Source organism: Chlamydotis macqueenii, chromosome 2, assembly GCF_036417535.1.
Source record: "Chlamydotis macqueenii isolate bChlMac1 chromosome 2, bChlMac1.mat, whole genome shotgun sequence".
NCBI classification, from domain to species: Eukaryota; Metazoa; Chordata; class Aves; order Otidiformes; family Otididae; genus Chlamydotis; species Chlamydotis macqueenii.
Window position 1 is genome coordinate 62,495,462 of NC_141557.1, and position 13,300 is coordinate 62,508,761.

Sequence of the window (13,300 nt, forward strand, 5' to 3'; positions counted from 1 at the left end):
AATTGCAGGGCGAAAAGGGAGAACCAGGAGCTATCATTGCTGCCAATGGATCTTTCACTGAAATATTAGGAAGAAAAGGGGAGAAGGTGAGCTAATACTGTGCTGTGTTCCTCCAGAATGTTTGGTGGCCTTGTTACCAGCCACCTTTGCTAGATACTGCAGGAGTTCACCTTGTCATTTCTCTATCTGTGTCTGTCCTCAACAGGGTGAAGCTGGAGGGCTGGGACCGGTGGGGCCAATGGTAAGACATTTTCAAAGATGAGTGGATTCTTTTTTTTTTTTTATTTTGCTTTGGTTTTACAGATAACAGTAAATATAAAGGTAGTTTGTTTTAGATTTTCATTCCTTTTGAGTAGGGATGGTAAGGAGTATTCATGCTTCAGGATGATCAATGTCCTTCAGAAAAGAATGTGGTTGTTAAATATGTGGTGCTGTAAACTACTGGCTTGATTCAGAATTTAAATGCTGGTAGCACAAATATATCTGTTACAATCTAAACAGACAGTGAAATATCATCAGAGGTAGAAACTTACATAACTTATGATTCTGGGTGAACTGGGTTTGTTTAGCCCTGAAGATGAAAGTCTCAGGGGAGCTCAAATTGCTCCTTGCCACTACCTGAAAGGGAATTATAAAACAAAGAAAATCAGGTCCTTCTCAAAGGTGCTCAGGAAAAAGAGAAGTGTCAATGATCGCAAGTTCCAGCAAGGGAAATTCCAATTAGATATAAAGAAAAAAAAAATCACAGTAAAAGTGGTTAAACACAGAAATAGGTGCTCAGAGACATGGTGGATTGTGGAACAATCTGCCAAGCAGCATGACCTAACTTGGAAGTTTGTCTTGCTTTGAGCAAGGGGTTGGACTGACTGATTTCTAAAGGTCTCTTCCAATCTAAATTATTCTCTATTTGTATGATTTACATTAAAACAACTGACTACATCAGGCTTAATTTATGTCAGTACCAAAAATTTGCAACTGCCTTGGATTCTGAGGAAGCTGCAAATCAAGCAGTAGAGTCAGACCATTTGCCAAAATTGTGATTTAGAGATCTTCTTTCAGGTACTTGGCCTGATATTTTTGACTGGACACAGAATGTTGTACTAAAGCACAAGAAATTAGTTATAAAATAAGAACATTTGCCCAGACTCAGTAGTGTTAGAGCAGGAATTAATTTAGTCTAGTCTAGTATTCCAAAGATCAAGGATATTGAGTGTTTGCTTCTGCTTTTGATGTTGCCTAGTTAGTCTCTGTTGTGCCTAAGTGAACTTTAATACATGCTGTCTTTTCTCAGCACCAAGATGTGTAGATTTTGCCATCAGTTTTTGTGGTCTTTAAAAGGGGCTAACTGGGTGTGCTGAGTAACTGCTCTTTTAATTACTGTGTATCAGGATACCTTGAGAGGGCTATCCTAACTTACCAGAAAGGGAGTTTCTTTTCTTCTCTTTGTATGACTGCAAGATGAGTCTATCCCTTCACCTTGACACAGAATCATAGACTAATATAGAATGGAAATGAATTTCAGAGATCATCTAGTCCACACCACTGCCCAAAGCAGGTCTATTTAGCTTGAGGTTTTGCCCAATTGTGTCTTCAACATCTCTTAGGATAGAGATTGCACAGCCTCTCTGGGCAGCATATTCTAGTATTTGACAACCTTTGGGGTAAAAAAAAAAGTTCTTCCTTATATTTATATGGAATTTCTCATGTTCTAGCTTGTGTTTGTTGCCTCTCATCCTATTGCTGTGCACTGTTCAGGACGTTTTCTTGATCTATCAGCCCCAAACTCCATGTTTACATCTCCTTTTGTACTGCCATGAGATGCTTCATACAGTTCAGCACTCAGACAAGGCCATTCAGAGGAAATTTTGCCAGCAGGAGAATTTGGCACACAGAACCTGTCTCAAGACTTTGCTCAGCCAGTTCCTCTTCTTAGTGCAGAACTCTAGTTTGATCATCACTGCCAATGGGGATGATTCAATTCAGTGTTGTCCCGTAAAAAAAAAAAAAAAAATCCCTTTGTAGTCAGCAGGAGTGCTGTGCAGAAAAAATATACAGACTTCAGAGCGCTGGGCCAGAGCCTCTTTGGCATAACTTATCAAAGTTTTCTTTACAATGGTTCTGTTCCACTTTGCACAAAGTAAGATTCTGGCCCAAGAACAGCTTTGAGGTAGCTGGGAACTCTGATCATTCCTCTGTGCTGTCAGAGCACAATGAACTTGTACACAAGTTTCCAGAATTTAAAAAAAAAATTCCCTGCTCGTTGCTCCCCTCCTTTTTGAAACTTCAGCTGGACAGAACAGCGGATTACAGGAGCCTGGAGCACAAGGAGCTACAAAGAAACAGTGATTTGGCAGATGAGAGCTGGGGATAGTCAGGAGGTTAGTACTGTTAACAGCAAAAGCAGAAGAGACACACAGAATCCAGCCTCCTGCCACAGGGGAAATAAGAATCTTTTACCTCCTTGATTATACTATTCACTGTCAGTGAAGCAGACCGCTGCACATTACTGAGTAGGAGCCCATAGTAAGAACCACAGTGCCCAAATCGACTCCCTGCTGTTGTAAATGAAATTTCCTTTTCTGATAAGCAGTCTCCTGTGGCTTCTTCACTTCCTCTTTCACTTCTCGCTGTGACTGCTGGCTTCTGTCTCAGGGAGTCACTAGCATCTGTCAGAGGTGGGCTGGCACTTTGACAGAGGAAACAGTAAAGGCGGCTCGAGCATGGCCAACTCTCACGTTGTTGGTGTTTATTTAAAGTCCCAGTTAAAGCGTGAGATCCAGACACTTCATTTAAATTAATAAAAAATTCTGTTTCTGATCATCTCCATTGCTCAGTAAAGCTCAGATTTGGATATTCTTTAAAGGCTCAAATACTGAAAAGTGAAATAGAAAAATACCCAACAACATTTTGGAATTCTGTCTTTTAAAATTCCATTACTGGATATGGTAGCATGGAAGGGTGAGTTGAATCACTTTGAAAGCTTGGGGGCACAATATTGAAGTTCATGTCTGCCAGAGTCCACCAGCAATATATTGCCTGCTTTAGACGCAGGGATTAGCTTTGATCATATGGGCAGAAATTGCCTTCAAACAGGAAATGAAATAGAAGTTTAATAAGGGTCCTACCATCTTCGAATAGTTTCGGCTGCCATTAGTGATCTTTAACTTCTGATTACAATAGTGATGTTATGAATCAGTATGTTCACACATTAACCATTTCTGAATTTCATCTTCAATCCAGTCTTCACTTTTGGCATGATAAAAATTACAACATTTAATCCATGAATTTCAGTTTGATGCTAAGATAAATCATCTCATCATCATTAGATAAACTTTCCATGAATCTGTATCACTTTTCAATGAAATAATATTACATAAAGGCAATGACAAACACTTGCCAGTTTAAAAAAAAAAAGGTTTTGTTAATTGAAAATTCTATCAATGGCAATAGTTTAATTCATTAAATGGCTTGGTATGAGACTAGTATTTGAATCTTGATTTTGTTCCCATGTCAATATTCTGCTGATTAGATGAGATGCAAAACTCTGAGTATGCAAATCATCCATGTGTAAACATCAGGCTATTTCCTGCAAACTTTCTAGCTCTTCACTTGCCAGTGCTCCCTCTATGCCTTGAACTGAGAGATAACATGGCAACAGAACTGGACTGTAATTAAGGAGACTCAGTTCTGCAAAAGGCTTCCTTCCTTCTTAGTCTCTGCTTTCCTTAACAGTCAAGAGCTAGTGGCAAGATGGGGATTTCTCTTGTTTTTTGATTGTTTGAAATTGAAATAGCAGTCACAATGTAAACAAATGTTTGTTACCATAAAGTGATGTGCTGAAATTGTGGTAAGCGGTGCAATAGCCGATGTCTTTCTTCCATCAGCACAGGTCTGTGCTAACCACCATGTTGCAAGTAGCAATAGAAAGTCTGTTACCTTAATCACACTGAAACTACTGTGATTTCTCAGGATTAAACACATAATTATCATCTATAAGTGGTATCTGCATGAGATCTACAGGCAGAAATTACCATTACCCGTAACACAAGAAGGAGTATCTCTCAGCATTTCACGAGACTGAAAAAAGAGGAAATGAAACCAGAAAGGCTGATACATAAATAAAGAGACTGTCTAGACCCTTGTGGGTTTTTTGAGTTTCAGGAAGCTGATAGCAGATGAAAGATGTGGTATCCTCGGCTTTACGGATTTTTGTTGATCACTTGCTGGCTGCCTAGAAGTTGCATACTTGCAAATGCCAGATTATCCATAGTCCTAGACCACTTTTCCCAGGCAGCCTGCTTGCCCTTTATTTTTGCAGTCACTTGTATCACTTTGTGAGGCCTGATGCCTCTATCAGTCTTGTATAAAGAAGGATCTGTTGTGTTTTGACTATCAGCCCTATAAATCCACATACCTAGGCTGGCAAGAGGCATGTAGAAGCCTAGCACTATATGAATTCTCAGGCTGATCCACAGACGTTTCCTTATAGGGCCTAATTTAAAAATAATTAGAAAAACAAAGCAAACAAAAAGGAGATGCATAAAGCATACATCACTGTGTTTTTTCTACTGATGGATTTAATTTTCCTTTGATACGTGGTGACTCAGTTTTGAATTTTACACCCTACAAATGGCTGAGAATTCAGACTTCATTTCAGATACCCAGTCTTTTCCAAGCCAGAGTTGACTGTTATATGCAGTCCTCAGCAGAGCAAGTAGAGAGGACATTCTGTGCATTCTCTGCAGACAATCACAAATTGATTTTTAATGCAAATATAAAACTATGCTTTTTATTCTAAATAATCAAACATATGCCAAAGATATGTTCTATATATTCTTTATAATCACATTTTCTTTTTCGTCCAGGGACCAGTAGGACCTACTGGACCTAAAGGAGAACTTGGTTTCCCAGGACGTCCAGTATGTATTATGCTCTCAAGTGGAATAAAGCTAGAGGAACTTGCTTCTGCCACATACTACACTATTTCACCTTGTTTCAGGGCCGCCCAGGACTGAATGGACTGAGAGGTGTGAAAGGTGATCGAGGCGAAGCATTTAATGTAAGTTCTTATGTATTGCAATTAGTTGAAAAAAAAATCCTTTTAAAATCTTAAGTCAGGTCTGATTTATATGAATTCCTTTAAAATGATGACAGGACTAAAAACTTTAACTATCTAAAAATAATTATATGTTTCTGCTGTTTTCGTATCTGGTAATAGTCATTGAAAAGTCGACTTCTGAGTACATCTGGACAGTTCTTGCAGATATATATAGTTGTATCAGCTCCCAGGTTTAACTGTTTTATGTGTTATTCTCTGACAGCATAGCTGGTTCAAATAGCAAATGATCTGGGATTGCCACTTTTTTCTGTATAACAAAGGCTTCCTGATCCAGGTCATCAGTATGACCCCTCATGGTGTGAAGATGCTCCCATAGACTCTTGGCTATCTAGCACAGCAGCGCTTGAGCATATCACGGTGAAGTGGCATCTACTTTAGTAACAAGGAGATACTTGCTGATACCTACTACCTGCTTTAGTTGCCATGTACATATATCAAGAGTAATGACCACTGCATAGGTGATAGCATATCCATGCCCACCTACAACATATAATTATGAAATAACAAGTGATAAGCCAAGGTCCTGGTACTGCAAGTCCATTCATATGAAAAGACTTCATACAAGTGGTTTCATAGCAAACATGAAGATTGGACTACACAACAATACACACTGCTGAGCATAAGCAGGAAGTTTCACAATAGGAGAGTAATTTGTGTGGTTGTTCTGATGTCATGGGGCAACCTATGCTAGAAAAATTGGTACCCATACCACAACAGCAGCTGATAATATTTCATCTGCAGCAGAGATATGCTGAAGAAAAATACAAGGGCATTTTACTGTGTTAGCATAGAATTCATAAAGTAGAGATCAGTTAGGCATCGGAAGAGGTCACTGTATTTCAGTAGAGCACTTTTTATAAATTAATTCTATTGTGTAAGTCCTCTGGTTCTACTTTGTTGAAAAGAAAATATATATATATGGCACACAAACTGCAAAACAGAAGTGTGTTGTCTGGACAATAAATATAAGTGAGATGATGATACTGCTTTATCTGACTAACAGGGAGACTGAGAATTGGTAAGTGACTAAGTATCTTCACAGAAAGAAAAGACCGGGTACTAAAGGCTGCGTATACCTCTAGAGAAATGTGTAAATAGAAATTTACTTGCTAGAAGGTGAAACCAGACAAATTGGACAAATTCTAACTGGAAGAAAACGACAGAAAAGATGACTAGACAATGGCAGAAATTATTAAAGTAGATTTTCCATTCTTCTTTATCTTCAAAGAGTGTCAAGGCTCGTGTTGTCTATTTTATGCCCTAACCAAACAGAAACTATTAAAGCAAGTAGAACTAGATGAAGTACATCAGGCTGGGAGATTAAAGCAAACAAGCAAACAAAACAGGCTACATGTTCTAATAGTCCTTCCTGGAGTCCTCAGGGAAGATAAAATGTAATGGATTGATGAGATTATATGTGTCGCCTCACAGAAGCTTGCATTGATGTGGAGTGAAAGATGGACATGGCGTGGTGCCAGTTTTTAAATGACACAGTAGAGAGTTGGCATATTTTTTTGTAAAGGGCTGTCATGCCTCCAGTCTAGCAGGGTTCCTTGAAGGTGCTAATTAGTGTGTAGTTATCTGACTGACACTGGAAAATATATGAATCTCAGCAGCCTTGAGAATCCCAGACCATTCTCAGATACCTAGTTTTCCTTGGATGAGAGAACCACCGCCTTTAATGTAGCTTCATTTTTTAGTGTTTGGGGGTTTCCAGTTTGGGGTTTGTTTGTTGGGTTTTTTTTTCCCTCTGGAAACAACAATCTTAGACCACTTTGTTCTGCACAAGGTGCTTTAGGTTAAATATTAAAATTCACCTGACAGATTGGTCCCTGTAATTGGATGCTAGTCTCCCCTCAAGCCATTTAACACAAAACTTCCAGGTTAAACGGGGCCTTCTGAGCCCCTTGGCCTTCTTTGTGTAGGCTCGGTTGTATCACATATGAGAAGATCTGTCTAATATCTTCCTTCTTCCACTTTCTTTTACCAGGGCCTTCCTGGCTTGCCTGGACCCCCAGGGCCCCCTGGACCTCCAGGACGTATAGTTTATATCAAAGGAGTAAGTACAACTGGGGATCAGTTGCTGGTCTATCTCTATAGCAGAAATGTGCTGCTCTAGAAACATTTTGCAAAGGGAAACATCAAAAGTTCTTTCAGGCAACAAAGTTTACAGTGGGTGACCATGCTTGTGTGCACAGGAAGGCAAGCTGGGCTCTCTTCTCGGGAGGTGCTGATTTTTGTTTCCAGGCTTTGTCCTGTCATGTCTATTAGATCTATTTGGTGTGTATCTGCTGTATTACACCTACGTTCATTAAAATAATTTCCCTTCCTGTTTTCAATAGACTGTTTTCCCAATCTCTCCTAGACCTCATTGCAAAATGCCAGTAAGTCACACATAGAACCTGCCCTTAGCAAAATGCATGGCCATGACAGTACATAACCAAAGTAGCTATATATGTAACCTCGGTAGCTTTGCAGCTTTTCTCCCCCGCCTTCTGCTTTGCACCAGAGATGTGTTTTACCTAGTCTTCAAGATAACAGATTTTGAAGGGTTTAGATACCAAAAATTAGCCATATATAAAACATATGAGAACTAGAAACAGTAGAACATTTTGCTCAAAGCACATGGATTACTTGGTTGTCCTAACACTTTTACTGCCTTTCAAAGCCTACATTTCCTTAGTTTAAGAGTTGCTTTGGGGAGCTCAATGCTTATACATACAGGTAAACGTATTTTCCAGATGTAAATATAAATACTGTCTCCATGTTGTTATGTCTTTAGCTGTTTTCAATTTCCCTGTCCAAAATAAGACTTGTTATGTATTTCATTGTGGCATGAAAGATGCATCAGAAAAGAGAGATTGTGTTCTTTATTTGATGCTCAAATGCATTCTATTCACATAAAAACATTTATTATCTCAAGAATGGCAGCAGGTGAAGCTCTGCCATTGCTTTCTGAAGGAAATGACAAAGCTTCTGTTACCTTCAAAAGACCTGCAATTTCACACATATTATCAAAAGAAAGCCAACAGTGTTTATATTTTCAGAACACCCTGATGCAATTTTTGTTTAATGAATCATGGAAATTACATCATACAATGAACTGCAAACGGAGTTCAGTCCTGGAAGCACTCTCCTCAGGGCAATACTGCACTGTTAAGCTATGGGTTCAGTACTTGGAAAGGATTCCGTCTCTGATAGCCACAGTCCTCCCCTGAATAGTGTGGTGTGCAGTATGGCTGTTCTACTTTTCTGTTAAACAGTATAGCTCAAAATAGTATTGTGCCCCCTCCTCCATTTTCCATTTCAGTTCTCTTTCACTTATTTCAAAGAAGCAGCTCTTGACTTACACTATACTAGATGCACTGATAATCATCATCACCCCACCCTTACTGCTGAAGAAAGATGTATCCCAGCTTATGGATCATTCTGTTAGTTAACAAAAAAATAGTCATTACTCTATGGTAATTTGGCATTTCTGTGGTTTTGGACTACCACTTCTAGGCACCATCTTTTTACCTCTTTGAATTCCTCTCTTAAATCTTTCTGTTCCCACCACATAACATTCTTGTATGTTAATCACATATGTCCATAATCACATATGGATTATTCAGCCTCACCTCTGAAACCAGTCTGGACGAGTCCCCGAGCAACTTGATGTAGTTGATCCTGCTTTGGGCTAGACAGTCTCCAGAGATGCCTTCCAATCTCAACTCTCCTCTGATTCTCTGTGGCATGATTAAAAAAATACAAGCCTATTTTAGCTGAATTTCAGATAATAATAGTCATTTTTCAAGAAGGTTACAATCAGTGAATCATAGCAGTAACTTTTACATGCAAAAGTAATAGAAACCTATGCTTATAAACACCTCTTTGTGCATCTGAGTATGCTAGATAGACTTGTCCTACGTTTGTGAATAATCTCCTAAACCTATCCAAGTTTATAGATAAGAAGTCTGCTGTACATGCCTACATAAATGAATATCAATAAAGAACTACAGACTGAACCCCACAAGTTTTCCTCATGTGAACTGAACTTCTGAACTTAATGGAGCTATCCATGTAAGTAAGATTTCTAAGAGCTAACACTACAGGATTAGCCAGTTACAGCACCTACAATTTTTTTTATACACTTACTTACATTCATATAGATAGTACTAGCTAGTTCTAAGATTTGTCCATTTCCAAGTACTGTGCCACATGACAAGCAGTAGAGGTAAGTAGTATGCCCACTGTTACAGGTGGCTGGTGTCAGGACAGGATAGACTAGAATAGCTTCTGCCTCCCAGTTGTGGTCTCAGTGCATCTGGAGCATAGGTCAGCATCAGACAGCAGGTATAGCCATGGTCTGGTGAAAAATTTACAAACCCAGTCTGTTATCTTACAGTCAAAAATTAAATCCTGCTTTCAAATGCAGGGATGTAAATTCAGAATTGTTCTTGGAGAATGAGTTTTCTGATGCTTCACTGGCATGACTGAGAGTAGAATTTGCTGATGCCTCCAAAACGCATGTTGTTACCCTCTTGCTGAAAGCATGTTGCATGTTAAAGAGAGCACAACACTAAAAAAAGCTTTATTACCCATTACTCAGACCTTGTTACATTGGAAATAACCCCAGAGTGTTGTTATAATATTTATTGTGATAGCATGCAAATTTTCCAGACTTTTCAGTCACATCAAGTAATGCACTTCCATTATTTAATGTGTATGCATAATTTTTAATAGATTTCTTTGTCTGTAGGTGGGCACTCCTTACCCTGGAAATCAAGAACCTCATAATGTCCATGGTGAGTAATTCTTTTCTTGTACCTTGGTTTAAAGAAGCTTTTTTATTTTCTTCTTAGTAAAGCTCTGTTTACTCTTTCATGGCTATTGCATAACTGCATGTATAGGGGGGAAGGGGAGAAAAAAAAAAAAAAAAGAGGTGATCTCACTTCTTTTTCTGGTGAAAAGATAAGATCGTATCTTGGTCCAGTCTCAATATACAGGTCAAAGAACAAGTGAGCCTAGGTCTGCACTTTGAAGACTATTATTTATAAATTGAGCAGTGCAACAGAGTCTCTGCAGGATCTAATCTTAGAAGTCCTCTGTCAGAGCAGAGATGTCGCATGTGGCTGGGCCAAATCATTACTCTCTGCTCTGGCAATGCTCCTAATATGCAAATTCTAAAGTCCACCTAATACTACATCCCAAGCAACCAGGTGGTCCCATTCCCATTATGTTTGAACAGTGGTGTCAAAAACACTTCCCTTCTCTCAGTGACTGATACCAAAAAAAAAAACCTGAGCTTGTGATCAGAGCTCCCATCCTTTTGCTTGAAAGAAAATTGTCACAGGCAGAGTCAACACATACTGGCTGCTGGAGTCGCAGAGAATATTGCTGAGGGAAAGAAGCAAGCTATTAACAATTATCTCTGTGAGGAATTGATGAATTTTCTGGTGAGACAGAAGAAATGTTTCTCATCCCCTCCTTCAGTAGGAAGGCGAGGCCTGTTGAAAAGACAGTAATTTCTCAGGATCAGGGATAGCTAGGATAAACACCTGACAGGCAGACAAAGAAGGAAATAATGCTAGCAGGGGAGGAGGATGGGAAACTCCACACATGAGGACCCTGGGAAAATTGCCATAAGGCTGGAGAAGTTTCATTAGTTTTCACGCCTTTTAATGGAAGGGGGATTTCAGGACAGTAGAGGGTCAAATTTATGGGGTACAATGATGCCCTGAGCTTGCTTTCTGAATCCTTACTGCTGAAAGACTGGCTTACTTCTTACAAGTGAAAGCCTAGGTCTTGTGCTTGGCAAACTTTCCACATTTCTTCAAGGCTATGTCCACAGAATTAAGTCCATAGAGTGTAGGCTGTCCAGTGCTGCTCTTATATTCAAAGGCTCTCATTGCTTGTCTCCCCCTGCACACAGGAACTCAAAAAAACTTCTCTGTACATATTTTATTTTTAGCAAAGAACCCATGATCTAACAAAATAAATGCCCACAGAGAGCCCAAAGTGCTCAAAGCACTCTCCCTAGTACCAAGAGTTGACTCCAAGTTAACAAAGGGCATTCTGCTCTTTTTAGCCTTTCAGCCTAGGTAAAGCTTGAAAGTGAGGGTTTTTACTATGACAATTCTGTTTAAAACTTGTTGGTTTTATCCAATTAATCATTATAGTTTCTTTTCTCTAAATGCATACTGATTCTCAACCCAAACAGTAAATCCTAAAGTCACTCCAGCATGCATCCCTTCTTTCTTTGGTTTAAGGAGGAAAAGTCACCATTTACATACAGTTTTCATCCCATTTTAAGACTATTGTAATGGTCTGACCATTCCATTCTTGAGCTAGTACTCCACCAGATAAGCACAAAGTGGTCACTTACTGTGTGCACCGGGCATTAAAATTAACACAAGTGCGTCTATGGTTCAGTGCTTTTGTCCTTCCTCAAAGACATGCTTCAAGGATAGATTCAGTTACATGCAGAGGGAAACAGGTAGCAATTTTGTGAAAAAAAAAAAAAATGGTGAATGCTGGTTGAAGTAGTGCTGCCTTGACCAAATTTTGTGGAAGTCCTTCAGTTCCAAGGGTAGCAGAAAGTTCTGTCACAGTTTTGCCCCTTCAGAGCTTCTTAGACTTGGGGAAAAAAAAAAAAAAAGTTGGGACATTAAAATAAAGCGCCAGAGCATCCACAGGGAGCAGCCAGCAGTTTTCTTATTATCAGTGGTACACAATGGAAAAAGAGGTCTTCTGAAGATATGGAGGAAATAAGGTCAGTGGTCTTCCTCCTTTTATTTAACTACTTATAGTAAAAAATTATTCCTGCCTATCTGTTACACTTTCCAAGTATTTTTGTGGAAAAAAAAACAGTAATGCAATCTCTAATATACAGCCTGAACCTGTTTCCCTGTTCCCACGTTCCTGGGAATTAAACCACTGTTCCCATCACTGTGCAAAGGAGTACGGAGAGTTTACAGTTTAATCAGACAAGTTAGAGCCTGCATGCAAAACAAGTTGAATAATGCAGCAGTAGTAGATGTTATATCAGTTTCAAATGTTGGGGCTTGGAGCTGTTTCTGGAGGAAGAGATGGCTATCCGGGGACCAGTTCTCTAGCATGGTCCAGAGAGTAAGTAGTGGGCTGATGTCAGCAACTGGAACAGCTCCTCTCCCTCAGCAATGACTGAGACACTTGGAAAGACCAGGCCACCTTGATCCAAATGGAAAAACAAGGGTAGAGAAGGAAAAGAGTGTAAGGCACCAGCATGAAGAGCAAGAGCAGATATGTGGTAAAGGAAGATATCTTGAAGAAAAGAAAGTCAGAGCTTGCTTGTGTAAGCTCTCTATTGATCTCAATATTTTAAGATTACCTAAAATACTGATGACTGGACTGGAAAACTGCATGGAAAATAATTCTGAAGATGTCACAGCTGGACAGTTAGGGTTCAAGTGACAACTAGGAAAACCGTCTAACTGCACACCTGCAAGAATGTGTGATTGGCTTCAGCACAAGATAAAATGAAGCCCCACTCTTCTGTCAATAGGCATTTGAACATGGGCTCACAGATGGAGGCTGAGTCACCAAACAGGTCATGGGGAGACCCATGGGAGTATGATCAGCTTTCACCTCTGGCTGAAAGACAAAAGAGAAGGGCGGAGAGGAACTGTCTGGAAACGTCCACTGTAACATGGCACTCTCAAAGAGTCTTTATTTATTGCTAATAAAGTCTTATTTATAAGTGGCATTCAAGTCACGAAGCATGGACTGGGTACCCAAGCAAGAGATGGTTTCTGGGCTTGCTCCAGTGAAATTCATAAATATCATCAGATCAGGTTAGAAAAGAGCTAGAGTTCTTAGTGAGCCACTGGCTCCCGGCATAGATCACAACCACAGAGGCTGAAGATATCACAGGCAGGGAACCACTAAAAATTACTTCAAGAGATGTGTCTTGTATCTGCTTGTCATTGTACTTCAGCACCCTTCCTGCTTATAAGTCAGAATAGGACCACCTCACCTTAAACTTGAAAAGGCATTTCTACCTGAAGGAAGTGGCTATAACATGTTACTGTGGCAGAATGATGTTATTTTACATGAATTTTGCAAAGATAATAGCAATTACTTAGGCAGAACAAAGAGAGAAATCAGACCTAAGAAGTCTAAATACTCCAAGGTAATTTTACCCAGATATTTTATAGGGTA

At 39.4% G+C, this 13,300-nt stretch overlaps 1 protein-coding gene across 1 annotated transcript in view; it reads left to right on the forward strand.

The window, feature by feature from the left end:
• COL15A1 (collagen type XV alpha 1 chain) overlaps positions 1 to 13,300 on the forward strand; it is a 153,225-nt gene that overhangs the window by 121,178 nt on the left and 18,747 nt on the right. Inside the window, exons 26-32 of the mRNA XM_086741476.1 lie at positions 9 to 86; positions 206 to 241; positions 4,866 to 4,919; positions 5,000 to 5,059; positions 7,110 to 7,178; positions 7,462 to 7,503; positions 9,861 to 9,906. Of these exons, the coding sequence (XP_086597602.1) occupies positions 9 to 86; positions 206 to 241; positions 4,866 to 4,919; positions 5,000 to 5,059; positions 7,110 to 7,178; positions 7,462 to 7,503; positions 9,861 to 9,906 (385 nt within the window). The remainder of the gene's footprint in view (positions 1 to 8; positions 87 to 205; positions 242 to 4,865; positions 4,920 to 4,999; positions 5,060 to 7,109; positions 7,179 to 7,461; positions 7,504 to 9,860; positions 9,907 to 13,300) is intronic.